At 37.2% G+C, this 27,789-nt stretch overlaps 1 protein-coding gene across 1 annotated transcript; it reads right to left on the bottom strand.

The window, feature by feature from the left end:
* Positions 1–369: 369 nt before the first annotated feature.
* On the bottom strand, positions 370–27,006 carry alg6 (ALG6 alpha-1,3-glucosyltransferase). Its single transcript, XM_056258814.1, has 14 exons — positions 26,844–27,006; positions 26,522–26,606; positions 26,247–26,336; positions 26,049–26,137; positions 23,087–23,169; positions 22,917–22,981; positions 22,595–22,780; positions 21,249–21,384; positions 11,145–11,230; positions 7,781–7,865; positions 7,620–7,690; positions 6,498–6,566; positions 1,494–1,683; positions 370–948 (listed from the first exon to the last, which is right to left on the bottom strand). Exons 1-14 carry the CDS (start codon positions 26,923–26,925, stop codon positions 751–753), a joined length of 1,515 nt encoding a protein of 504 aa, XP_056114789.1. The 5' UTR covers positions 26,926–27,006; the 3' UTR covers positions 370–750.
* Between the last annotated feature and the right edge of the window lie 783 nt (positions 27,007–27,789).

The following is a 27,789-nucleotide window of genomic DNA, read 5'->3' as shown; positions in this document are numbered from 1 at the left end:
TTTGTAATCACATTACTCATTGAAACAAAGATACATAAACTTTTTTTCCTGTCATGTTTGTTCAAATAAATCAGAAATCGCAATATGACTTTAGTGTGATTTATAAAATCGGAAAGGCTGCGATTTGATTAAATGTATGCGCTAATTCATAAATATTGTAATTTTAAATTAGTATTGTATAACAATAATAAATTATTATTTTTCTTAAATACTCTTTATTTTAGTGAAAGTTATATTTTTATTATTTTAAATAAATTAAAAAATATTTATTTATATTTTTTGTTAAATTGCTATATAATCACAAATATGTTGGACAAATTGTGTAGCCCCACAAACAAGGACAACAAACCTGCAGCTCTAAAAATAAATAAAAAAATTGTTAGGTCATTTGAAAATCCTGGAGACAATTTCATTTGGTACAAAAACATTTAATGATGTATCAAAAATGTTAATAAAAATAATGTCAGCACAAGCGATCTCTTATGGCCAGGTCATTTACACAATACCAATATCCCGCTGACTGAATTTGTCTCTAAATTATACAAGTGAGAGAAAGTCTGGCAGAACTGTATCTCCTTTCATTTGATTCACTCTTCCCAAGCAATACCCCCAAACTTCATTAGAAGGAAATTGAATTTTTACAAACTATTCCCATCCTGTTCTATTCTAACCACAGGGATTGTCCTCTCTTTTCACCAACATCCTGGCTGTATTTCTTCTTTTGACAACTAATGTCTTTGAAGACATGTTTCAGTTTGTTTTCTTCTGGCTCTTTTTCCTCGGTGGCTCTATCAACTGGACTAGGTTGAAATATATGATGAAGCCCAGAAAGTGCAGAAAGGAGAGGACGGAGACCAGAACCGGAAACAGATCGGGCAACTTTGCCGGAGGCTCCAACCACACGCTCGTAAAGCTCAATGCAGCCATGGCCACCAGTGAAAACCAGAACTGTAAAAGACAAAGTGAACAACACTTACACAGTATTTCCTTTCCTATGAGAGGAAATATCATGACAAACATTAATTAGTCCTAGTCAAGTTCTACAACAACGGCAGTACACAGATCCTTGTAACTTGATGTTTATTTTCCACCCTGTTTTGGGACGGCGAGGTATAAACATTAACATGTCTATTTACGACAGATGGAGTGAAGGATCAGTGGAAGTGCTGGTGTGAGCAACACGACCCCCCAATGAAACTCTACCTCCATCGTAGGGCCCCCTTATTTATGTCTCTTGTGTAAATAAATATATCTAGGCAAACCTGTGTTAATGACTCACGCTACACAAATAGCACACCTTCTGATCTCGAACATTCACGCAAGGAGCTGTTGAAACGTTCAGTCTTCAAAGGCACTAAGAAGAGCATGGGGTCAAGCTAATGTGAAAGTTATGGCCCGTTCAAGTGGCCTAGTGCGCTTAACTGACTTCTTCATAAGCGTCGAATTCATTAACGTCAGTGGGGTAACGGGCCGTGACGTCAGCGTTAACTTACTTTCCATTTAATGATGAGGTTGAGTTTAGGCAGACAGTGCTGAGTGAGTTTGTGATTGAGGCCCAGCCTGAGCTCTTCATCTGTAGTTCTCTCTAAAGCAGAGAGCAGATACAAACTCAGAAAGAGGAACGCAGATGAGGTCACCGCATAAGGCAACAGCAAACCGTCCTTCACAAGCAGGGGGAGCATGCTAGAGAGAAAACGACAATGTTAAAAAACGTACAGAATTCAGAATGTGCACAATAACTGATTATGTATCCCTCTGTATTTTTGATACAGGTGGTGTTAATTTTCATTTTGATCAAGATAAGTGTGCAGTATTCGGCTGGTCCTATCATTTCAAAATGGCAGCCCCCATGATGAGACCCGCTGTGTAAAAACTTTAAATTTGGTCAATGTTTTGTCATGTCATATTCATTCATTTTAGTCAATTTTACTCAGACTAAAATGGCATTTTACAGTTTTTTTTTTTTTTTTTAGAGGTGAACTGAGCTGACCGACGAAGCAATCGTCTTGTACATATGTATACTGACACCTAGTGGTGTGGATGTAGAATCACGTAAAGGTGTCGGGTTGCAGGGGTGTCCAATCGTGCTCCTGGAGGGCCAATGTCAGGTGTGTTTAATTAGGTTTGGAGCTAAACTCAGCAGTGTTTCCCAACCCTGCTCCTGGAGGCGCACCAACAGTGCACATTTTGGATGTCTCCCTTATCTGACCCATATATTTCTGGTCTTGGAGTCTCTACTAACGAGCTGAATCTAGTGTGATTGATTAAGCAGAGTTGGAAAAAGTGTAGTGTTTAGGCAAATTCCCTATGCCCTACTCCCTTTGAAGGACAGAACCCTTGAAGTGGGGACTTTGGAGTGAGCAGGGCACTTGTGTGCCATTATGCAACTGTTTGGAACGCACTTGGCGATGGGAGCAACCAAAGACAATGTAATTTCCTCATTATTTTCATCTGGGATGTCCCCATCCATTACAACGCAGCAAGGTGTCCATCAGCTGAATAGCTGTTCTTACGACAGAAATGTCTTATTATTGCTGTTAACATAACTGTTGGAAATAAATATAAATTTTATACAAAAAAGTTTTTAAAATATGCGTTATATATCTGTTTGTGAGTGTATTTCGCTGCTCTCAACTTTAAAACTTGTCTTCTCATCTTTGGACCCAGCATTACTGAACACATTTCTTACCTATGAAAATTATTTAAACATAACATGACAAAAATGTGCAAAATATATCACAAACAAAACAACTTGAATTGCTCTGTATGCAAGTTAACTCGAACTCTCCCGCCATCTAGCTTTAAAATGAATCGCGAGTATTTACTGGGTCACATGACCATAAATGATAACATTACATCCTTGAAGTGACCATCGCATGTTCCCTTCGGTAACAGCCATGTGGAAGGGCCCTTCGTGAAGGAACCCAGTTGTTCACTTTCGTTTGGAACACCCCTACAAATGGCGTCCCCTTCAAGGGCACAAAAATGCTGTTTGGAATTTGCTCTTGGTGTGCCTCCAGGAGCAGGGTTGGGAAACACTGCTCTACAGGACAGTAGCCCTCCAGGAACAGGGTTGGACACCCCTGGTAGAAATGCATTATTCACAGACAGCCAAGATTAATTTATTCCACAAAAGTGTCCAAAAATAGCGGGGGTAAGATTGAATGTGTGCCCACTCCATGTAAAGAAAAAAACAATCCTTTAAATATTTAGTTATTTCATATTTATTCATTCATTTTAGTGAATTTTCCCTTACTAAAATTACTTGCATACTTTTTGAAGATAATATCTAAGTTAATGAAATTGTGCAAAATCGACACCGGCTTTGGAATGAACAATGTCCACAGACAAGGTAGAGTATGTTGCATGATTTCATGAAAGTATGATGTATTGCGACATCAGAAACGAAGAAAAACAAAATAATGACTATTGTAACGCTTGACGTAAAGCAAGTCAAATTTGTAGTTTTCTTATGTCTCATTAGAACTACAGAAACTCGACCCGATCTGGCAATCTTACATAGCGTGGTTATAGCAGATATAGGACCGCAAAGCGGAGGCATAAGTGCCTTTCACCCTGTTACGACTTGATGAACCACTGAAACGATTTTGGAAACATTATTTTAAGGTAAAAAATCTTACTTAGTGTTGCTTTAATAAAAATGGTTTAATTATGGAATCATGCACATTTTCCAGCAGGTCTTCGTTAAAGGGGTGGTTCGGAATTTTGGACATCGGGCCTCATTTACAAGCAGTGTTGGGGAAGTTACTTTTAAAAAGTAGTGTTTGCTCGTTACTTCTTAAAAAAGTAATCCGTTACTTTACTTAGTTACCCCCTTTGGAAAGTAACTTTTTACGTTATTCGTTGCTTGACTTTGGGCAGAACCCAATATCTGTTCCTAAATGTGTAGGCCTACATAAAATTCTACTATGAACTCTGCTTATTGAAAAATTAAATAACATTTGAAAAACCTGTATAAACTGAACACCAAAAAACAATATTAACTATTGAGCGGGGAAGCGTTCATGAAAAATGTCACTAAGAACCGGCAAAAGTAATGTTTATGAATATGTCAAATATAGCAAGGAGACATTTCAATTGTTTATTAATTAACAAGTGTTTTCTTTGTCAGTCAGTGTCGGCTGCAAAGTTAAAGATACTGACTCGCGATCTTCGCAGTAGTGAACGCGCCAGAGAGAAATGCACATTTCATACGGATTACATAAGCAGAGAGTCTGTTTTCTCTCGTTTTGAATACTTTTGTTTTAAAGTACACATTTCAAGCTTTCTATATATTTCTCAGATCTTTGAGGCAAGTATAGCTTGCGCTGAGTTTCGGTTCATTTATGAGACGAGCTCAGTTCACGCACCGGCACGGAGCTCCGAAGTCCTGATTATATTGCCTGCTATATTTACTTCTTATTTATTAAAGACAATTGGTTGATGAAACATTGATTAAAATGAAGATACAATTAATACAAAACGAAATTCACTTTAAAGGCTTTCTACAAAAACAAACTTAAAGAAGTGGTCAAAATCATGTCTGCCCACTCCATTTGTCTCCCGATTGCGCAACTTATGCTCTTACTCATGCTTTTCACTTTTCATATAGGGCCTAATCAACATAGATGAAATTAAAAAAATAAATTATTTTATTTAAACATAAATATGAAACTAAATCGTTTTCTTTAATGACTAGGCTACAACACGTAGGTCTATACAGAGAAATTTAATATCGGAGCGGGATTTGAGCGAACGCCGTCTTACGGTAAGCATGTGGGGGTAGAGGTACGATTTTCGAGCAATCATCGAATTTTATTTTACTTGATATGCCAATCCGTAATATTTGGTGTTTTAAATGCCTGTTTGAGGTCTCTGTGGAAATTTTAAAGCAGTCTTTTAGTGCCGCTTTCAGAGCGGTCAAGTCCGAAGAACTGTTACGTCCATAACATTGTTTCTTTCCTTATAAATGCGAACACGAAAAATTCAATAAAATTTATATTTTATGTTCTGTGGAGAGCCAACCCTTCTTCATCCGGTGGGTAGTATTACTTTTGGTTTGCACAGTGTAATTCACAGAACTGATTGCTCTGCTACAGCCTCTGTCACCTACCATGGAGCTTGTGACTATTGCAAGCGCGCAGCTGAGGAGACAGTGTTGCTGTCAAATCTGTCCATGGGAAAAGTAACGTGCAGAATTGAAAAAGGAACTACGTTTCCTTACCAAATTTTCAGTAGTAACGCGTTACACTACTTTTTACCCGAAAAAGTAGTTACGTTACTGTAACGCGTTACACACAACACTGTTTACAAGTTAGCCTGTGTGTTGTTTACCAGTGGAGTCAGTTTTCGAAAATGTTCACCCAGTCCTTCTAGTTACATAGTTCGCCGGTGCTAGGCTAGCGCGAGTCAATGGTATCGGTTAGCCTACCATTAAAACAGTTTTACCCACTCCACAGTTTACCAAAAGCACATCAATTATAACGCCAGACTATCGATGTAAATGTCTGTTGAGAGAATAATGTTAGAAATCAAACTACCCTTTCATCGCATTGCAATAGTTATACTTTGTTCCCTGTATTTATCAGCATAGTCTACAGCAGCGGCGGAGTGATATTAAGTTACCTAGGCAACCGAGAGAGCCGGTCCACATGACAATCACGCAAGTGTATTTACCTGCCGCTGACACTCGGAATCACTACAGAAACAGAGTTTATTTCAAGAATAAAGCAACAAGACATGATTATGGCCACGTTTGAAAATGAGGCCCGATGTCCAAAATACCGAACCACCCCTTTAACGCTGAACACACACACACACACACACAACACACAGTTTCTTAGCTGTTTCCATAGGCATTTGGCTGAAAAACAATAACTTGTGCACCGATCTTATCATGAATAATACTGCCATTGAGAAAGTGTTGACAAAATAAAACAATCTTTGTGTTAGCAGAACAGGTCATGATGCAGAAAAAAAACAATACAAGCTGTGATTTTTGATGCCTCAACATTTCGCCATAATGAGTAGAAAGTGTGCAAATTAATGGTGTGTGTTTGCGGTATAGAAAACTGTGGCAATGTGTTGTCTCTGTATGCTCTTGTGGATATTTCCCTTAATGCAACAATTACTCTATCATAGAATATAATCTAATTATCTTCCATAACAAAGAGCATCATGTCTTCAGCTAAAAAACAGAAATATGCAGCATTAAAACAGTTTTGTGGAAGCAGGCAGTGTGATTCCAGAGAATGGTGGGTTGTGTTTACACAAAGGGGTCTTAGTTTAATGGTATGTGGGCTATGTCATGTAATCCAGTGATATCCTTACACTAAACCATGCACACAACAATAAGTGTGGACAGCTGGGACTCCCCTCTCAGCTACTCTTCCTCTCACTATACAGTCATTTGTGGATTTTGTTTCTATCTTAACTGAGGATTAATTTATTTATAGTACAATGATTTGAATTTAGTAACATATTGCTTGGTATCTTACCTGAAAGTTGACGTTAGCAGAAACCAAATGGCAATCAGAGGTATTTCGTTGATGACAAGGCAAACTGGCCTGTAAAAGACATATTTGACTATATTTACTACATTACAGATATGTTTATATGATACCGATGCTATAATTATGTAGTTGAGAGGGCAAGGACCAGGTATCAATATCATCTCTCCCCACTGATCCAGCCACTACACTTCCTCTGTCAGCAAACTCCTAATACTCCCAATAGAGACCCTTAATCCAGAAACATGCCTTAATGATTGACTAATACATGCAAGATATAACACAATATGTTGCTTGCAGCTGGCTCTTTCTGTGTATGTGTATCATAATATTTTAGATTTATGACATAGACGAATCAACCTGCAGAATACTACACTATACTAAACAATCACTAATTTCACTGAAGGCGAAGTTTATCATTTCTAGCAATTGGCCGATATAGCCTTTTACTGATATTGCCTTTTTATATCTATGATTAGTTGTCCGATAACCAATATGCATTATTGTTCTATTTCTGTATTTTGACTACATCATTGGACAGCATTGAATTGCTGTATGAATTATTATGATGTCGTTATATTAATGCAGTTGTTTTCTTTTTTGGGGGCTATGCCCATTACAACGTTTTTTTCTAAATGATTGCAAATGTATTTTTATTTTGGGATGTCCATTTTATTAATCTACACATTTCTTTATGTCCTTTATGTGCCAACCAAATGGTGGCATTTATCAGGTAGGCTCAACATTAAAGTGTAAAAGTGTATCTCAGGTAGTTTCTAGTAAGCACTAAAAAAATTATTGGAATAGTCATTGTTTTTAAACGTTTCCGTATCCCTTGTATCACCCCTTCTTCTGCTGATCTGACAAAAACAGTAGTCCGGCCCCTACAGTAACTTACGCTATTTGTTGAGGCCAAAACACACACAAAAAATGTGTGTTATGAAATGGCAAACATTACCTTTAAACATGATACTGTTAGCTTTAGATACTGTGTTGTGTGTTCGCTTTGTGTCATAACATTAGTGTCTATTAATGACAGTGGGTTGAGCAAAAGTACTGTTCACACACAGCAATTGGATCAAGTAGTATGAATTATATCCCGCTGCTTACAAGGCTGCTAGAAGGATGGACTTCTCATGGACTTGGAAGGAGAAGAGGAAAAAAGCCAGGGAGGAGTTCACCTATAATATAAGTAGACCGGGAGAGTCAGTGGTCAAAAATACAAGTTGTTGAACTGTCAAAGTCAAACACATAATGATGACACCACTTACCAAGGCAAGTTTGAAGTGCCATAGAGTGGGTTTGGACAACACTTTTAATGATGAAGGCAGGATGAACAACAGAGTAAGAGCAAAACTGTAAGAAGAAAAAAAATAAGTACAATTTTTTTTTCATTGAATATATCCATGCATTAATGACAGATTTACTATAAACACAAACAGAGTGGAGAAATACGATCAAGAGCTCCTGTTGCCAAAGCCCGTAATCTATCCCATGGAACTAGAGAACGCGGCTGCCTGATCTTTTTATACATCCTCACAGTCAACAAGAAAGATCCCAGCATGCAGGAAATGCATGAGATTCAGAGATGGCCTGCCGAGCACTCACAGAATTACTTTAACCCCTCAATCATCACTCTCTTGGAGGAAAATGACCCTATTAGAGGTGAATGACCCTTATGGGATAAGAATCTGGTCCATCACACTGATGCAAATGTAACAGGTGAGATACACTTTACAGGGAACGCTTGTGTCTCTGATGCGACCGTCATTTTTTAGGGATGCACAATATTTTTAATGTTATCGTTATCGGCCCGATAAGAAAATTTGTCCGATATATTAAAGCCGATAAATAATGGATTATTTCCTTCAGCTGAGACATATAAGTAGTTTATGAGTCAATATGATTGGAATCACTTTTAAGTGCAAGGAATACACAGTTAAGTGCAACATGTGCAGCGTCCGTCATATATGCTACATAAAATTATAATGAGAACATAATTATAATGGTGTGCTTGGGACATGGCTTTTAATGGAGACTTTTGCTTTAGTAACCAGGCTCTCAAAAAAATATATAAAAATTTGGATTTAGATTTTCCGGCCAATGTATCGGTTATCGGCTTTCAAATATAAAGAATTATCGGTCTCTTCCAAAATTTTCATACCGGCTATTATTGCTATACAGAACATGCCTATTATTTTTTTCATGTAAAAATTATAAATTTTCACACTGAACATAAGCATTTTTTTCCTTATGACATGTTTTTAAAAGTAACATAAAATTGCTTATAAAACTATTTGAATGTCACAGCCCTGTAAAATGCATAGAGAGTAAAAGAAATGGACACAGCGACCCCATAGATTTCAACAGAGAAAGTTGAAGCCCATTAGAAGCGCTCACTTCCTGATGGCTGAGCGTACTGCGCAGGCTCAAACTGAGCTTGACGACGGAGATGTGACGTAAGCAACCGTTCTGACCTTCTAGTAGCTGTGCCGAGACTAATCTGAATTGAAATCTGAAACAAATCTGTTGTTGAAATATTTTGTCCCGTTGCTTTTATGGACTCTCTATCTATGGGCTTCTCCCTTGACTTTATGCCTCCATGTCCACCCGATGGCCTCATAGACAGTAAAAGATTGCCTACGAGCTTCTCCTTCTGTCTACACGGTAATTTCTCTACTGTGCGACAGAGAGTCCCGTGGTTATGACGCAATCGTTAGCCTATTTTTACAAAAATGGCTTCCTTGGGGCCATAGCGTAAGATACCAAAAAATGGAGCCTTTTATACATTGTCGTGTTTCTTTAGAAATAAATAATGGACAAAATGGAGTCTTTGGACGCCTCAGATGTAAAGTTATTTGCTGTCAAAGTGACGCAAAAATGAATGGGAGTCAATGGAATGGTAACAGCAGGTGATGGTCTGCTACAATAGCGAAGCTTCAGTTTCCGGCAGGTGGATTACCCCCTTGGTAAAATGTGAACTCGGAGCTGACGATGTAGCAATCGTCTTTTTTTGCTAAATTTACTGACACCTAGAGGTGTGGATGTAGCATCTTGCAAACATTTACACCTGCTAGAAAAGCATTAATCACAGTCAGTAATGATTCATTTATTTTGCCAATGAAAGTGTACAATAAAAAGCGTGCAGTATTTAGCTGGTTCTGTCATTTCAAAATGGCTGCCCCCATGAGGAGACCAGCTCAGTGTAAAATAAAACTGGTTTCTTCATCTTACATGAATGTACATGATTTTAAACATATTTTTCTAAAATCTTATCCACCTTTTTCCTAACGAGCTTACTACGTTTTAGATTATGGGTAGCACTTCCAGTTTGGGGAAGTTCCGCTCAAAAAGACTACAATTTCAAATTATAAGGTTGCACTACAGATAATCCCTTATCCATCAGTTTGACTGAATGAGCAGTCAAATTTCCTTCATGCTCGATTTTCAGCCTTCAAGAGAATAACGTAACGCTTGGTATTTTAACGTTACATGGTATAACAACAAAATTTCTCCGCAAATCCTCACGTCTCTTTCCAAGTTTTTGGTTTTCACACGGATGCTTTAAAATGTAAGCTAATTGTCTCCTTTTTTCACTTGTAATCCCTATTAGCAGTTTACTTTCTAAAGCACGTCAAAATTACGAAACTTTGAAATATCAATCACTCAATGTGGCATTTTTGATTAATGCAACGTACGTATAACGTATGCTATTTAATATATGCTGCGGACATTATTCATGGTCTGTTGTGATCATTTGTTAATGCTTTTACACTTTTTAATGTTCGATGGTTGAAGGGTAAGTAGAATAATGTAATCTCATTGTACCCAGTTTTTGAAAATATTAATTATTGCGTTCATAGAGCGAACCTTTCGCTGACTGTCTACAGTTTAACGTAAGTTACACCCCATAATTCAATGTCTTTGATCAGTCTATATTTGCAGGGCCAGTAATTCATTTTCTCATGGGTCTGTTTTAAAGGGACAGTTCACCCAAAAATGTCATCATTTACTCACAATTTGTTCCAAACCTGTATAAATTGATTTCTTCTGCTAAACATAAAATATATTTTGGGGAATATGGGTAACCAAACAGTTGATGGGGCCCCATTGACTTCCATAGTATGGAAAAAATAAACCAATGGAAGTCAACGGGGTCCCATCAACTGTTAAGTTACAGGCATTCTACAAAACATCCTCTTTTGTGTTCAGCGGAAGAAAGTAATTCATACAGGTTTGGAACAACTTGAGGGTGAGTAAATGATGACAGAATTTTCATTTTTGGGTGAACTATCCCTTTAAAACAGACCCATGAGAAAATTAATTACCGGCCCTGGCCTGCAAATATAGACTGAACAAAGAGACAAACAATTCATTAAAGATTCTGAAGCAAATAGTCAAAGAAATAATCTTAACCAAGCCCTTGCACCTGCAGATTAGTGTCCACATATCAATGTCACAAAATCTCCCCGATATCATTAACTACCCATAATCCTTCTGTGCCCTCCATTATAATGAGATGTGTTTCGCAAACTTGGTAAGAGGGAATATCCTGAGAGAGATTTTTAGTAGGATACATAAAGAGACAAAGGAAAAGGAGAAAGGGTTGTGGGTAAATAGATGGTGAAGGATTACCTGAGGAACAGCTGAGTCTCACTGGACAGCAGGGTCTTGATCTTTATCAGCACATTCAAGCTGCACCATGTGTTAGCCACTTTATCCTGTCAACAAACACATGCTGTCAAAGTCACTAAACTAATGCGCTCCGGACAGAATGACACAATGAGAACGAATGATACACTGACTGCTAGGTCAGTTTTCAAGTTCTTTATGAACAGTTGTTTAAACTGGTGTAAATTCAGGGGTGCCAGCTCAATTTAAGTTAAAGGCCAGACTGAACAAAACTTCACATTTAACTTTATGCTTTAATAACTAATATTGGGGTAAACTATTGGGTTAAAATTAAGGGAATATTAATCACACAACAATACTGACAATATAAAGAAACAGAATGCACTGCTTTTGAAATTTAAAAATGCCACCTAAAATCTAAATAACAATATATATATATATATTATGAACTTACTGTAAGTAACAATGGGCACTATCTCAAACTATATTAGGCCTCAGTGTTTAGTATTATTAATATGCTTTTATATTATTTAGTAGAAAATACTTTTAAATATATAAAAAATTGTTTAAGTTTTAGTAATGTTTTTTTTTTTTATCTTTGGAATATTTAATTACAGAAAATAATTTGTAATGGTTTTTAATTTTAGTTATATTAAACAATAACGACACTATTAAGCCTGCAAGCCGTTTCTTTGACAGTCCTGAGATTTCATAAAGACAGTGTATGAAATTACTCGGGTAATAAAATCAGTGGTTCAAGGGTAGAATTTTGTTCTTGGTCATTTTCTATATTGTTGCAGCTCAATAGACTTTTCTTAAATAACTACAAATTTATGATCATGCTTACAAAATTAGCACTGACATATAAGGTAAGTGTCTTTAAATGGCATGTGGCTTTTGAAAAGAAAGCACATAAGTGGCATTACTCAGCGTAATCATTTCCCAACTGAAAGCGCAATAAAAATTCCTGTGGGCATTCTTGGGGAGCATTGGTACAAAGGGCAAGGGTGAAGTATTACACTCCCATTAATTTTCCCGTCAAGTAATCGTGATGTCAAAAAAAAGCTATGCACTTATTTGTAAACTTATAGACACAGGGCTGATGTATACCATGGACATTAATAACATCCCCAAGCCAGCAAAGATTGCGGTTTTGCCACATACAGAAGACCAAATTGTACCCTTTAGGAAACCGATCCGTTACGAGTGCCCATTGACCTTTCTGCTGGGGTACCGACATGTGATTCCTCAAAGACTGGTGGCCTTTAGCAGTTGTGCAAAAACAGAATTAGTAAATGTTATGAAAGTTGCAGCCCTGCCTCTGAGAAACTCTCCATACTGCTCAGTCCTCAAAAACACAGCTGCTGTCTTTCACAGCTGTGTGGAGACGAGTGGACACTACAGCAGAAGATGAGACCCACCAATGAGACACATTTTGAAAAGGGCTTTTTTTATTTTTTTTATTTTTATACAATGAAAGTCAATTTGGTTTTGGACCCCATTGACTTTCATTGTATGGACAAAATCATTTCCCAAGTGAAAGGGTTGGGAAATTATTTTGTCATGGCTTTCATTTTATGGACATTTTACAAAATATCTTCTTTTATGTTTCACAGAAGAAAGAAAGTGATGCAGTTTTGGAACAACATAAGGTTAGGTCAATTAAAAAAATTAATTTAATTTCTTACAGAACAAACAGCACGGATTTAGCTATTGACTAAACATCACCTAGCTTTACCGTCCTCTGATGTATACAGTACATGATAGCAGCAGCCAAGACTCGCTTAGCGCTTCTTCCGTCAAAGACGCTCAAGGCTCTAGGTTAGAATTACTCACACCTTGTGTATTATGTTAGCCTCATGTCAGGCAAATGCATGATATATTCTGGGCCCTGAGCCCTGTAGAATTTTCAATTACTTCTCACAACACAGCTACTTTGACAACAGGGTTTTTGGGTACATTTCAAAAGCAAGCCGCAGTACTTGTACATCGTGTGTTTCATTATTGACTTACAAAAAGGAATCAGACCTGGCTTTAGACAACGAACAGGAGACAGCTCTGGTTTTCCAATAAACTCAATGTGAGACCCTTGTTTACTAATCAGATCTAAAAGATAAATCCTGCTCTAGACACAAAGGGTCTTATTGGGGTGAAGGGTTGGTCAAAATCCCTTGCCTCTTCAAATACATATATAATCATATATCATTTTGAATGGTTATATACTTCCTTTATAAAAATCAATAATCAAATATATTCATTATCACATAATAATTTTTATATTCTTGTGCTTGTGAAATTATATTTTCTTAAATGCATGGATGCAAGTAACCAGTTTATTTTAGGTGCATTCCAATCTTACTTTGAGATTGCACGTAGTACACGCAGGACACGAAGGCCACGTAACCCACAAGGCCGTTTGTCTCTTTCTCTGGGATCAGTAGAAAGGTTAGAGGGTCCTAAAGGCAGCGTGGGCACATATGATTCTTCGCTGGACATATGGTCAAGCTATATTGAGCGTTACTATCAAACTTGAATTGTTGTATTAAAATGTATTCTTTCCAGTATATTTCCTTCCTTGGGAGTAAATGCCAGTGATCTGTTTTTCTCCCAAACGAGTGAATGTTTTAGCAGTATGTTTTGGTATACTTAACTGATAATAAGGAGCTCAGACTCTCTTCAGCCTTGATGGGAGCTGTTATTTGCTAGTGTCTGTTATTTGTGTGTGTGTGCGTATGACATTCTATGTAGGTTCTGGACGTTCGGACCAGACACCCCGGCGCCCTTCTCTAACCTGCGAGGCCACCACAGACCTAAATCCAATGAGTGGACGACAACTATCTTGACTAATGGCGATAGGCACCCCTATCTCCTCACATGTGTTAAATTGTTTAGGCTCTTAATGTTTCTTAGCCAATGAGAATCATTCAACCTGTAAGCAATGACGTAGCTTAGACCTTGGAAATGGTATAACTGCTGTGATCTTTGTAACTGTAAGTGAGGCGGCCTACGAACTCCTGTGTGAGTCTTGAAGCTGACTTCTGCTGATGAAAATGCAAACTATCTTCAGTAAAACTTTTCTTTAATTTTTTATAATTCTGACTCCGGGTCTTCATTCTTCATATCTGGTTCTGGGTCTTTGACTGTATACCCCTTACAGTTATGGTGGAGGATGCGGGCAATTATTCTCGGTGACACCCCTGGCAAATCAACAAACAAGGTAGTAAGCTTTTATTAATTGTTAGGGCTGTCTGACTGGAGGAGATTTTGAAGGAGAGCGGGAGAGCTTCACTCCGATGAGGCGAGTGAAGCTTCACTCCGATGAGGCGAGTGAAGGAGTAAGTTAATTATACTACTGACAGTATAAGAAGTCGCTGAGAGCGTCGTTAAGGGTAACGGCAGCAGACAGCGCAAGCGAAGCGTGCTCTGTGGGGGCCCCGCTGGGCATTACTGGTGTAGCACCACCCCAGCAGAGCACGTCCCTGGGCTAGAGGTCCAGTGGCACCGTAAACCTGCTCAATCTCTTCCATCTCAGATAGGGGATCCCCGAACTTAGTGAAGTGAATCAGGCAGTTAGGGATACTAACAATAATAGGGTTGTTTGCCAGGGATGCATCAGGAACAATTCCGAGAGAAAAATTTAAAAAGTTGTGACCCAAATTGGCATGGACCAGTATATGTAACTGTGATTTTGGAGTATACTTTGCAGTTTCATCACGCAGAAGCCAAGCTGTGTTGTTCAAAGATCGCCGCCTCCATTTCTGCAATAACTTCAGGTGAGTATGAACCATGATTAAGATATGGCAGAAAAATGTAATAACTTAATCAGTAACCTGAAGAGTCCTGAAACAAATAGTGAGACAGGAGAAGCAAACGCTGTAAGCAGCTGTGCTCTAAAGCCCTCACTTTAAATAAATTTGCAGAAATGAAGTTGAGTAATGAAATGAAGAAAGTAAATGGTAGTCAGGATTTTGATTCTGATTGGAAATTTAAACAACTTGACTGGCTACAAACAAACAAAGAAACTGAAAAATTAAAATGTTTAGCCTCGTATTGCTTACGGTGATTACAAGAAGCAAGTGAAAGAAATTCTGGGTCTGGGATAATTTCCCTGGACAAGCGACTAAAGTTAAACAGGCACTTTGTGAAAACAACTTAGAATATTTTGCAGCTTATGAAAATTAATGTTCTGCCAATAATAATGATGAAGATTATGATTGGGTTATTATGATTAAATCAGCCACTGGTGGACTGTAAAAGAATACAGAGAACTGCTTAATCAGTAGCTCTGTTTGCATTCCTGAATGGGACACACTGCTTCAAGGGCGTGCAGTAAGTTGGAGCCGTTGAGGCTGACACATGAACCCACCAGATGACAGAGAGTGTTTTAATGGTGGTCATCAGGACCATTTAATACGTAACTCTAAATTCCCACCGAGGAGGTGTTTAAAAATGTGATAAAATGACAACACATTTCTGGTAATAATGTGAGTTTGAAAGTAGATCAGTGTTTAAATGACGATATTAAAGTTGTCGTCTGAGAAAGAACAAGAGATAAAACAAGGTCAAAAGATTGAAGTCTTAAAGTGAATCCTTTTGAAGAAAAGATCTATAATACTAATTTTTTGTGAATTGATGAATACAGGTTGATGTAAAATTAATGACTCCAACAAATGTGAGTTGCAAAATATATCAAAGTAACTTAAAGGATGATTGTGTTGTAATTAAACATTTTAAAAAGGTTTTAGATGATATAGAGAGACTAATCTCACAGATGATTTACAATAACTGCAAAAGTATCACAAGCAGAGAGTGCTTGCCTCGTCAAACTTAGTGTGAATCCTAATTGGAGATTGATAAACTCCAAGAGAAAACTGAAGTCAAATATTAAGTTATGGTAATTGAGAACTTGACAACTAAAATTGAGATTGAGAAATGTGAAATGTTATTGAGAACTAGAATAATTACCATTATGTAAGAACAAATAAGCAGACGCAGTAGGCTACTGAATTAACAGTTGCTAAATGTAAAATGTGTTGAAAGGCATTTGATTAAACAAAAAAAGGCCTGCTAGTGTTGACCATGAAAAGAACAGAGCTGATGTTTTGCTTTCAAAAGATAAGTTTGTTATTGGCTGTAATGAAACAGTTCGCTTATCTAAAATCTGATGTGTGCTGTGGCTGAAACTGCCAGTGCAACAGACTCAATCTGAGTGGAAATTTGTAATGCCTAAATTTCCTGATGTGTGGGCAAAAGACAAATATAAATAATATGTTTATTTGAAACCGTATGTAATATCTGGCAAAGATGCCTTAAGCTGGGATAGAGTTAAAAGATGGTAGATAAAGTTAGACGTTCAGAGTGCAGTGTACCAGTCCCTCCCTCATTCAATGTCTCTCTCTCAGTCAATGTCAGCTAAAAGCTGTTACCTGAGTCGGTGTCATAAGTGATAATAAGCTATTTGTAGTGACATCTTTGATTAGGTTATTTTAGGACCAGTAACTTCTTTGTCTGATCTTAGTCCCCACCATGAAACGGGGGAGGGGCCGACGGAAATGTACACTGAATGTACAGTTGTGATCTAAATTCACTGAGTATAATCCAAGTAGCTAGGTTGCTGCTTTTAAGATAGTTAATGGATTTAAGTGATTAAATACTGTTGTTTTTGACCTGTCTCCCTATGTGAACACTATTAGGCAATCCGAATGGCTCTGGTGACTCTTGAACGTGCCTTTCCTAAGCTCTAGAAAACAGCTGAGTTCTGTTGAAGCAAACAGCCTGTGATGGGAAAGAGCGGTCACCAGTGGGCACGAGTGGCTACTCAATGACGGGTAAGACCTTCTATTGGCCAGACAGGGGGCAACCTAAGCCAGAGTGGATCACGTAAAGTCACTGGCATCTCAAGATGGAGGTGTGTTATGTGAGACAGGTATGAGAGTGGAGCGGATGACTGTGAGGCCAGCAGCATCCTTTATCGTTAGGGCGGCTGAGCTGTGAGGAGTTACAGACAGTCTGACCCCGAAACGTGAGTGTTCCTCTAATACCAATCACAAGAAACCGCATTAGTTGTATGGCTTGTTTTTTTTATTGTGACAAGCGTCTGCAAATATGCCAGGGGAAAACACCCTGATGGAGATTATAGATAAAGGGCTAACAGGAGTGGGCTTTCAAGAGCCAGCTGAGGCCATGAAGTGATTCCCATTAGTTGTTGTGGAGACAGTAGCAAAACTTTTTATGTACTGGTTTGCCTTATGGGCAAGGAAAATCATAGTGTTGATTTTGAACTAATAGGTCTATGACATAGTTTTAACTCCTGAAGGTCGTTAGACATGGTGGTGGCTAAAGATGAAGACAGCTTTTGTAGATTTGAGAAAAGTCTGGATAACAAAGGTGAATGGTCAAAGGTTATTGTAATTAATTTAATATTACATTTTGTCTAAGTTACAGCCTTAGAAGGCTGTTGAAAAAGATTATTTATTTATAGTGAGAGAGACTGCTTGAGCAGAGGAAGGGATGGTAACTGTGTCTGTCTTTCCATTATCGGCCTGCTAGAGCAAGCTGAAGCAAAATAATGATAATGAAACAAAACAACCCAGCTGACCTTGTTAAATTCTAAAGAAAAATGAACATTGAAAATGAACAGTTAACATATGTGTGTCTAGTATGAGTGCGTATGATGGTGACAGCACTTTATGTCTTGTATGTGTTAGTTTGGGGTACTATTATTTCCTGATTTTGAGGATATTGTGTCATTAACCTCTGGAATTAGTGTTTTATCATTACAGATGGGTTAAGTGAAATGACCAACTTTAAAAAAGTTGATAATTCTAAGTCAATCTGATGAAAAGACAATGCAGAACATGGGACGAGCTTTAATTGAAGTGGTTTTCCAGCTCTGTCTGCTATTGGTAATTATGAATGCTTTTGTCATTTATGATATTGAACTGAATTACTCTCTGGATTAGTATTTTATATAAATTGGAATTGTAAAGAAGATTGCCGTCCATTCTGGGGTAAAACTCTTGTCTAAATTCAACTGAGGGTCTAAATTTAAATAGACAACTAGGTGGGATCATAAGGATAAACGTAGGAAAAAAAAAAAAAGATATATACATATAGACTTGACGGCAGAGAGACAAAGTGACACATTGGCTAAGTCACTATCCAAATTATCCAGAGTGAGCTCCCTCATTTTTATTGAAAGGCCGGAGGGCGAACAAAGAAGGAGTGAATATAACTTCTAAAAAGAAAAGGTTTTATTTCTCAATCCATTAAATGTATGTATGACATTAGATGTCTAAGAAGACTACAATTTAATAAAGGTAAAAAGAGAAAGCAGCTATATGGCTGGCTGGGATCTGAGTAACATAATATTTTGGTTTCTGTAAAACTGTAAAGATAAGTGGAACTGAGACAAATACTGTGAGAAGTAGTTATAATGAAAAATAAAGTTGAAGTTAATGATAAGAAAACAAGAGTATTGAAGAATTAATAAAATACCATGATTCCCCTAACGAGGGAACTTTAAGTGTCACTAGGCTGACAGTGGTGAGAGACTCGGATGCAGAAGGAACTGGCATTTAGGGCAAGATGGAAGAAATATAGTAGAAAAAAAAATGTATGTAATGAAAATACAATTTCTGATAGGATTTATGGAAGTCAAATTAAGTTTAAATGGTATGAAAAAGGTTAGGGTTAGACATTGTATGATTGACAGGGATTCAAGTGATATAAGGATAAGGAATGAACAAAAGCTTTATTAAGCAGAATGGGGAACGATCCTATATTTTAGTGGTAAAATAATGACTGAAATGATGATGTGAATTTGTTTTATTTTATTTCTATTTTTGAAACAAACAAAAAAGGGTATAAGATGTTATACAATTAAAATGGTACATGCTATGTGACCGTAAACTGAAGGATGATTTCAGTAAAGACTTAAAGTGTTTACATCGATTATTATGGGCCTTAATTATTAATATTCTATTGTTTGTTGTTTATTTTTAGTTAGACAACCATTGTGTTTTAAACCTAAAGGGTCTATAAAAGGGGTAGTGAAAATAATGGATTAACCATCCAACTTTGTTTATAATAAAAGGATTTGGAAATCATAATATTATTTAAAAAAAAAAACTAGTGCATATATTCTGGTATTCATGATTATAGACAATGTCTTTATTTAGGATCTGAGTAGTGACTGTGGATCTAGCCCATGCTAGTAGGAATACAGCAATAGTGCTTGCTTATTTAGCCTGGCTTCCAAAGAAAAAATATGTACTTGTTTCGTAATCAGTTATGTGTTTTATAAAAATTTTAACCTGACTGATAAACTGAGGAAGAATGACATTGATGTCCTGTTGTGAGTGGAAGGTGGGAGAGCCTCTTAATGGGGACTGGAATTTTTAGTATCCAGCATGTCCATGACGAGGTGAAGAGACAAGTGTGACCCGGCAGGGGAGCATGCGTCACCACTCCTCCCTTCCGTAGTGACCTCACTGGTTAGACCAGACGTGGCGGTATTGGACCCCACATTGGTCTAAAACGGGGGACTGAAGGGTTGGTCAAAATCCCTTGCCTCTTCAAATACATATATAATCATATATCATTTTGAATGGTTATATACTTCCTTTATAAAAATCAATAATCAAATATATTCATTATCACATAATAATTTTTATATTCTTGTGCTTGTGAAATTATATTTTCTTAAATGCATGGATGCAAGTAACCAGTTTCTTTTAGGTGCATTCCAATCTTACTTTGAGATTGCACGTAGTACACGCAGGACACGAAGGCCACGTAACCCACAAGGCCGTTTGTCTCTTTCTCTGGGATCAGTAGAAAGGTTAGAGGGTCCTAAAGGCAGCGTGGGCACATATGATTCTTCGCTGGACATATGGTCAAGCTATATTGAGCGTTACTATCAAACTTGAATTGTTGTATTAAAATGTATTCTTTCCAGTATATTTCCTTCCTTGGGAGTAAATGCCAGTGATCTGTTTTTCTCCCAAACGAGTGAATGTTTTAGCAGTATGTTTTGGTATACTTAACTGATAATAAGGAGCTCAGACTCTCTTCAGCCTTGATGGGAGCTGTTATTTGCTAGTGTCTGTTATTTGTGTGTGTGTGCGTATGACATTCTATGTAGGTTCTGGACGTTCGGACCAGACACCCCGGCGCCCTTCTCTAACCTGCGAGGCCACCACAGACCTAAATCCAATGAGTGGACGACAACTATCTTGACTAATGGCGATAGGCACCCCTATCTCCTCACATGTGTTAAATTGTTTAGGCTCTTAATGTTTCTTAGCCAATGAGAATCATTCAACCTGTAAGCAATGACGTAGCTTAGACCTTGGAAATGGTATAACTGCTGTGATCTTTGTAACTGTAAGTGAGGCGGCCTACGAACTCCTGTGTGAGTCTTGAAGCTGACTTCTGCTGATGAAAATGCAAACTATCTTCAGTAAAACTTTTCTTTAATTTTTTAGAATTCTGACTCCGGGTCTTCATTCTTCATATCTGGTTCTGGGTCTTTGACTGTATACCCCTTACAGGGGTAATCATGAATATAGAAAGATCTGACTGGCAAGATGTGCATTAAGTCAGTCTTCTATTTGCATTAGTATCACAGAACCAGAATTGAACACTGTTTACTGTATGTATCTACATAGGATTCTGGCAATAGTGTATTTATGCATTCATGCATGCATACAGAGAAAAGTGTATGCATGTGGATAAGGATTTCAAGGGCATTTCCAAGCCGACCCTGCATTGGACATTTTATAACAGGCTAGCACACAACCGAATAAGCATCATGCTGTAATGATGTGTTGAAAACCCATTCCTTAAGCAGTAAATATGACTGATTTACATGCATTTTACCACAGTTTTACAAAAGTAAAGCTCAAAGCCTGATACCAAGTTGTATAAATACTGCTGTGACTGTAAGCAAATAGTAAACATTTCTCAATATATGTCACCATTAGCAAGGTAATTTTAGTTATGCAAGCATGAGTTCAATAGAATCAATGAAAGGAACCTATTTAGGTGAAATTGACAGATTGCCCATGATGCTTTGTGATGATGCATACACATTAGGGGAATTACCTCAAACAGACCCCGGCCAACGGGAAAAAGGCGATGAAGAACTTGTAGAGATTGTTTGGGGTCAGACAAAAAAGGCATCCAGCAGAGGGCAAAAGTCACCAATACAGTCAATGCGATCTTGGCCAACAGAAAAAATCTGGGTACACACAAAAAGCACTGTAAAAACTCAAAAATGTAACAAAGACACATTAAAAAATAAATAAATAAATCCATACTTATAAATATATATATATATATATATATATATATATATATATATATATATATAAAGAAATAAAAAATATTAAGCCATTTTGTTTCATCCAGGGATGACAATGTCTGTTTCAATGACTTTTTATAGGCCACTGATGAGTGTGCATGATTTTATACATATTTGTCAGAATACTAATTAATTTAATATTTGTAAGAAAAAAAATAAAATAGTTGAGCTTCATTACAGAAAAAAAACTTTTCCATAATTCACGTGTCATTAATCAGGTTTCTCAACTACTTGAGCAGAGACAACATACCATCACAGTTTTTCAATATGCTGTATACTGTAACTGCTAACACCTCTCAGCTGTAGATATACAGTTGCATGCACAGACATAGCAGGGAGGGTCAGGCATGGCCAGAGAGTCATCTGGACATGTCTCTTCCCAGGCAAACTAATCCACCAATGCATTTGCCTCCAAATGCCCTTGGTACATTGTTACTAAATCAACAAATGCAAGACAGCAAAGAGCAGATTGAGCACTTGCACTGAGACTGGCTGCAGGACTAATGTAAAACTGCATGTTACCTGCATACTTAAAAATGTAATAATAGAAAATAAATTTTAAAATTACACCTGTAGTGGTAAAGTGCCAGATGACAAACATTAAGCATTTGTTATAAGCTAGCATAAATCAGGCACTTTGGCACTTTCGGCTGGATTGTACAGCTAAACTTGTAATTATAGGAATGTCAACAGATTCATTAATTAATGGTGAGCAATTTTCCATTAACGGAACTTTTCACTTGTAAGTAATAAATCATACTTGCTAAGATTTAGGTTCAGCAATTACAAAAAAACTACCAATGACGTTACTTTTAATATAGGAGCTATTTTTGATTTCATTAATTATATATACACACACATACATGCATATAATTTTTTTTTATTGAGTGTGTCTATTGAACATATGCATTGACTGTAATAAATACATTTAACAGTCCTACTTTTACTACACCGAGGCTTTTTGTATGTTCTGAAATCTTTTGAGGTCTGCTTAAAAAACAAATAGTCTACTCAATTTTAACACATAATTGGGATCAACATTTAACCACCAAACCGCAGTATTTATGCAACAACCCAAGATACTCACCCTCGCCCAGTCAAGCCCTGTTTGATGCACTTCCCCATGAGGTAGCAGAAGAAAGGCAGTGAGTGGTACAATTCCATTTGCTTGTAATTGAGAGCCAAAGTGAAGGCCAAGGAACCAAACAGGTCCCAGCCCAAACCAAGTCCCAGAATCCCCCATAGAGCCAGACCCAGGCTCACACTGTTATATCTGAATATGCAGTTAAAGACAATGCGCATGCTGTTTTTGCTGGATCTTAAGTTATTAACGTATTTGTGAATATATTAAATTAAATTAGATAAATATTAAATGATATAGCAGAATTAGGGTAAATGGTAAAGGATATTGAAAATGGCCATAGTCAATCAGTACAAGTCCTGGATACAGAAGGATGCAGAGAGCTGTGGCAACCTATGAGAACAAAAAGATACAGTTTGATCAAAGCAATAATGTAATCTCAATTATTTTTTTTTTTTTTAACAATATACAAATTCAAGGGAATTCCTTTAGCTATACCTTTTGTTTAGAGGAACCATCACAAAAGTAGAAGCAATAAACCAAAACTGCTGGAATGTAGATCAAAATATCTGCAAAAAGAACTAATGGAGATGAAGAAGATTAATATACAACGTATAAATATTTCTCCTGTGTCAAGAGGAATTACTTAATCAATCCTACACAATTTACTGACTTTGAAGACTGCAAAGAGTCATATGGTTACACTACATACATATAAGGAATGATCAAAGCCCTGTAAACATTAACATGCTTTATAACATCCAAGAGTATTCAAAGCAATGCAGGTTACAGGTGACAATAACCCCACCCTCTTAAAATAATTACATGGACAAAAGTATTGGGACACCTGACAATTACACCAACATGGACTGTAATGACATTGCATTTTAAATAGACATTAATGGGTTCTTTCCACCGAGCGGTACGGTACAGTACAGTACAGTATGGTACAGAAGTTGTGAATGGTACCAAAATACCGAACCGTACTGTACCCTTTTTTTGGGACCCTTCCATTGGGGTACCTAGCATAGTAGTCCAGTACCTAAAGGGTGGAACTAGACTCACTGCAGAACGAGAACGTTGATTGGTTGACAGAGAATCGTCACTTGCACACGCTACAAGGGGAATGACAGCACAAGATGCGCTATTTTTTTGGCAATATTTTTCCTTGCAGCCTGCAGCCTTTGCTCAAACAAAGCTTGTCCTCTTCTTGTGACAAACAGCCACATCCCGAGAAGCAAGAACAAGCTGCTGTATGTCCTCCATTGTTGTACTGTTTGCGGTCGAAACGCAAGCCAGATCAGGGTTTACCGTCCCGAATCGTACTGTACTGGGCTGCGTTTCCCAAAAGCATCATAAGCCTAAGTTGGTCGTAGAGACCATTGGTGGCAATCGTTCTACGTTCAACTTAGGCTTACGATGCTTTTGAGAAACGCGGCCCTGTACTGTGGAAACAACCCATAATATGGAATTGCAGCTGTAACAGCTTCCACTTGTAGATGTCTAAGTATGCTGAAGCATTAAGATTTCCCATGACTGTAAGGGGCCTAGCCCAACCCCTGAACAATAGCCCCATACCAATATCCCGTCTCCATCAAACTTTAGAGTCAGCACAATGAAGTCAGGCAGGTAACGTTCTCCTAGCATCTGCCAAACTCAAGCTGCTGGTTCTGATTGCTTTTAGAGGGAAAAGCAGCCCATAACTGCTGGTCTAGGATCTTCTTTTTTTTTCGTAATAGTGTATTGACAAAACATATTTGGCAAATGATCCAGTGCGCATCATGGAGAACACCAAAGATTTTCTATTTACAGTGTTTTTGCAGCCTTTAGCAATTTAGCCAATCACAACAATATCTGTTGATTTCTTGAATGCAATGGCCAATCAAAGGTGTTTAAGTTAGCACTGAACAAGAACTTCTGCGTTTTGAGCGGTGAGTGGATTCTGAGATCTGCACGCTCACAAATCCTCTCATTATAACAATTATGTAAATAAGAGATTCATTGTGCAGTCAGCTTCATTGATTATAACGGAACTTTGTGAGATTGCAATAAACTAAGATGAGTGACAGCATTGTGTGATTATAAAGGGAGCACTCTTTGCAGATTTTCTGCCATGCCAAATTCTGCATACAGTTTTTTTTTGTTGCTTTTCTGTTAAAATAAACAGTGGTGGTGAACTAGATGCTTTATATAACAAATAAGCTGGGATGTGTTGTGTGGTCACACAAAACTTGAAACTATTTCAAGGAATTTATTTAAATGTGTTTTTACTGGGGAAACGCATCCCCTTACCCTGGAGTTGGTTTACCCTCCGCCTATGATCAGGAAATTCCTATTTAACGCATTATTACACAAAATGGAACTTGAAACATAATTATATTTATAAATGACTATCACTTGGAGACCTGCTGACTTCAACTATTTTAATGGTGACACTACACTCAAAGTCTTTGGTACACTTCAATATGCTACAGACAAAAATATTTGTATTGCTATTTGGTTTGCATTGTTATTATTATTATTGTGGTGTTGAAGGAATCGAAGAGCTTTTGTGACTCAAGGTTACAAAGTGTATAGACATATTGAAAATGGGGTTTAGTGTGGTTGCAGGAGGGACTATCTTTTCGGGGGTGAAAACTTTCGAACAGGCTGAAGATGTCCAATTTTTTTACATTTAATTTTGTTTAAATATAAAAAAAGTTCAATTGGTACTGCCTTTCGGAAACAACAGAAGATACTTACATGTTTCCTGGCCGGAAGACAAATTAAGTTTAATTTACCTTGATCGTCAAATTCAAAAAGATTTTACCCCGGCTTTTAATGCAAAGTTTTTAATGCATCGTGTTTCCTTCTGGAGCATCAGTGAATGTTCAAACCTTTTTTTAATAGTTGTGTTTAAGTCCCTCAATTGTCCTCAGTGTGAAAAGATTGATCTCAAAATCATACAGTCACTGCTGGAAAAAATATGCAAAAGATGCTGGAAAACTGAAGAATTTTCGTGATATTGATTGGGCAGTTTAACTGCTCAGGACAAACAAGGGACTCAAGAACAACCATCACAAAACAAAAAAACAGTCATTGATCATCCAGGTTACGACACACAGTATTAAGAATCAAGGGTACATAAACTTTTAAACGGAGTCATTTTTATAAATTCAGCTTTTTTGTCATCTTGTGGACTATATGTAACCATCTTTTATGTAAAATATCTTATTCAGGACAGTACTAAATAAAAAATAACATGCATTTTGTATGATCCCTCTTATTTTGTTAAAATTATTCACATTTTCACAGATTCTGCAAGGCGTGTGTAAACTTTTGAGCAGCACTGTATTAATTCTAAATATTATATTTAAATATTGTTTATGTTTTATGCTCTAAATTCAATTCAGTTAAGACATAGAAATTACGCTGCCATTTAACATATTTGAAATAAATGTCTGATGTCATGAATACCTACCTGTGGCTCTCATGAACAACTTATGAGTGTGGCTTTCATAGCCTCTAGATGCATGCAACTCCACCCATTCAGGATTGAGCAGCTTTGCTCTATCAAAAATACACACAGAAAAATCAAAATAACCACCATCAAGCCATGTTCAACTGAACTGGTAAGTTAAAAAAATATGGATGATGTACCATGTAAAACAACACTTACACATATGCACACATCAGACTGTGATAGGCTGTCAAAGGAGGGTAATCAAGTCCCCAGTAGTTCAAATCATTATTTGTAGTATTGAAGTACCTTGTTTGGAAAAGAAAAAAAAACTATTAGGTTTCTCTCAGAATCCACTCAACACATTTATGTAAGGCACTGGCCTTATAAATTAAATAATCTAACATTCAACCTTTACAAAAAAATACACAAAGAGAGAGAGAGCTTCACCAATGTTGGTGCACTTGGCCATGGAGGAGGAATGAAAGACTAACCATTCATGAACAGGCAGATTGTAAGTCACTTCTTGCCAGTGTCTCTGTGCTTCATAGTCCCCGAACATTGGCGGTTTCCCTGCACCTATTCCATTCATTTAAATGCAGAATAGCATGGTTTATTAATTAAAACGTAAATTCGGTATAATAAGCATCATATATAACATTTACTTCACGAATAAAGTTTATCCCACTAGATTTTTATTTTAGATGAGCTGATTTTCTTGCTCATTTACAGATGAATGAGCTGTTCCGACCACCTGCTACCACTGACTTTGACGTGTCAATCCTAAAACAAAACGGTGGTTCATTGAAAACCAACCTGAGTATGAGTGAAAAGACACCGCCCATCTTGTCGTTAAACCGAGCAACACGCACAGTGAAATAAGGCTCCAGTTCTCCATGTCTGGTAGCCTTTGGGACGGTTGATTTAAAAATCATAAATCATAACATCGCTCATGCTTTCCTGCAGAGCGGAATCGCCTGAGATTCACTTCCTGAAACATTACGTCAGCGGATTGGCGCCTCGTGATGACATCATCATACAGTGGGTTGAATTGAATTGAACAGGTCTGCATCCGGTCTGGTTTACAAATATTAACCATGGACTGATCAAAACCTGAAAATGTTGTTAGTAATACCCCATTCTGTCTCAAATACAGTAGGTTGTAAGTAAAGATGTTGCCTAGATATCCTGAATAAATAGCATAAATAGACGGTTATCAAATGGACGTATGGAACATCATCAGGTAAAGACGCTGAAAGAACGGCCTTTTACCTAATTATGAACACTTTGAATCAGATTATGAAGAAATTGAAACAGAAAACTTTTGTGTTTATGTTAAACTATCAAAAACATGCCTATATCAATACTGGGCGAGAGATAGGCTAACAGGGCATTATGTAGGGCATTATGTGGGTGATTCTATAGGCTAATTGCAGGTAGGCTTCATTTGGTGTCCAAAGTCATAATTTTTTCCTGCTTTTTTCAAATGATTTTATTTTTTTAATTATTTTAATAATTTGTTACGCATTGTCATATATCACAAGATGTTACAGGCCATAAAAATATAATATTTTCTGTAAAAGAATTATAGCTGAAAATCATGATTTCTTGTTGTCCGAAGTAGGCTAGTCAGTATTTCCCTAATTCTACATGTAACATTTAAATGTAATGTTGTACAATTAGGAAAATACTAATACAGGATACAGGAATGTAAGATACAGGAAATGTCACTTTCCCTCACTGATAAGATCTGAAGCACTGT

The sequence above is a fragment of the Rhinichthys klamathensis genome, unplaced genomic scaffold (genome assembly GCF_029890125.1).
Source record: "Rhinichthys klamathensis goyatoka isolate OS25496 unplaced genomic scaffold, OSU_Roscu_1.1 h1tg000160l_1, whole genome shotgun sequence".
Lineage (NCBI taxonomy): Eukaryota > Metazoa > Chordata > Actinopteri > Cypriniformes > Leuciscidae > Rhinichthys > Rhinichthys klamathensis.
This window is presented reverse-complemented; position numbering and strand designations above follow the sequence as displayed.

Coding starts and splice junctions, on each gene's coding strand:
- alg6 (XM_056258814.1), bottom strand. CDS start 26,925: ATGGAGAACTGGAGCCTTATTTCACTGTGCGTGTTGCTCGGTTTAACG. Junction 21,385..22,594: donor CAGGGCTTGACTGGGCGAGG/GTGAGTATCTTG, acceptor GTGTGTACCCAG/ATTTTTTCTGTTGGCCAAGA. Junction 6,567..7,619: donor TCCATCCTTCTAGCAGCCTT/GTAAGCAGCGGG, acceptor TGTCTTTTACAG/GCCAGTTTGCCTTGTCATCA.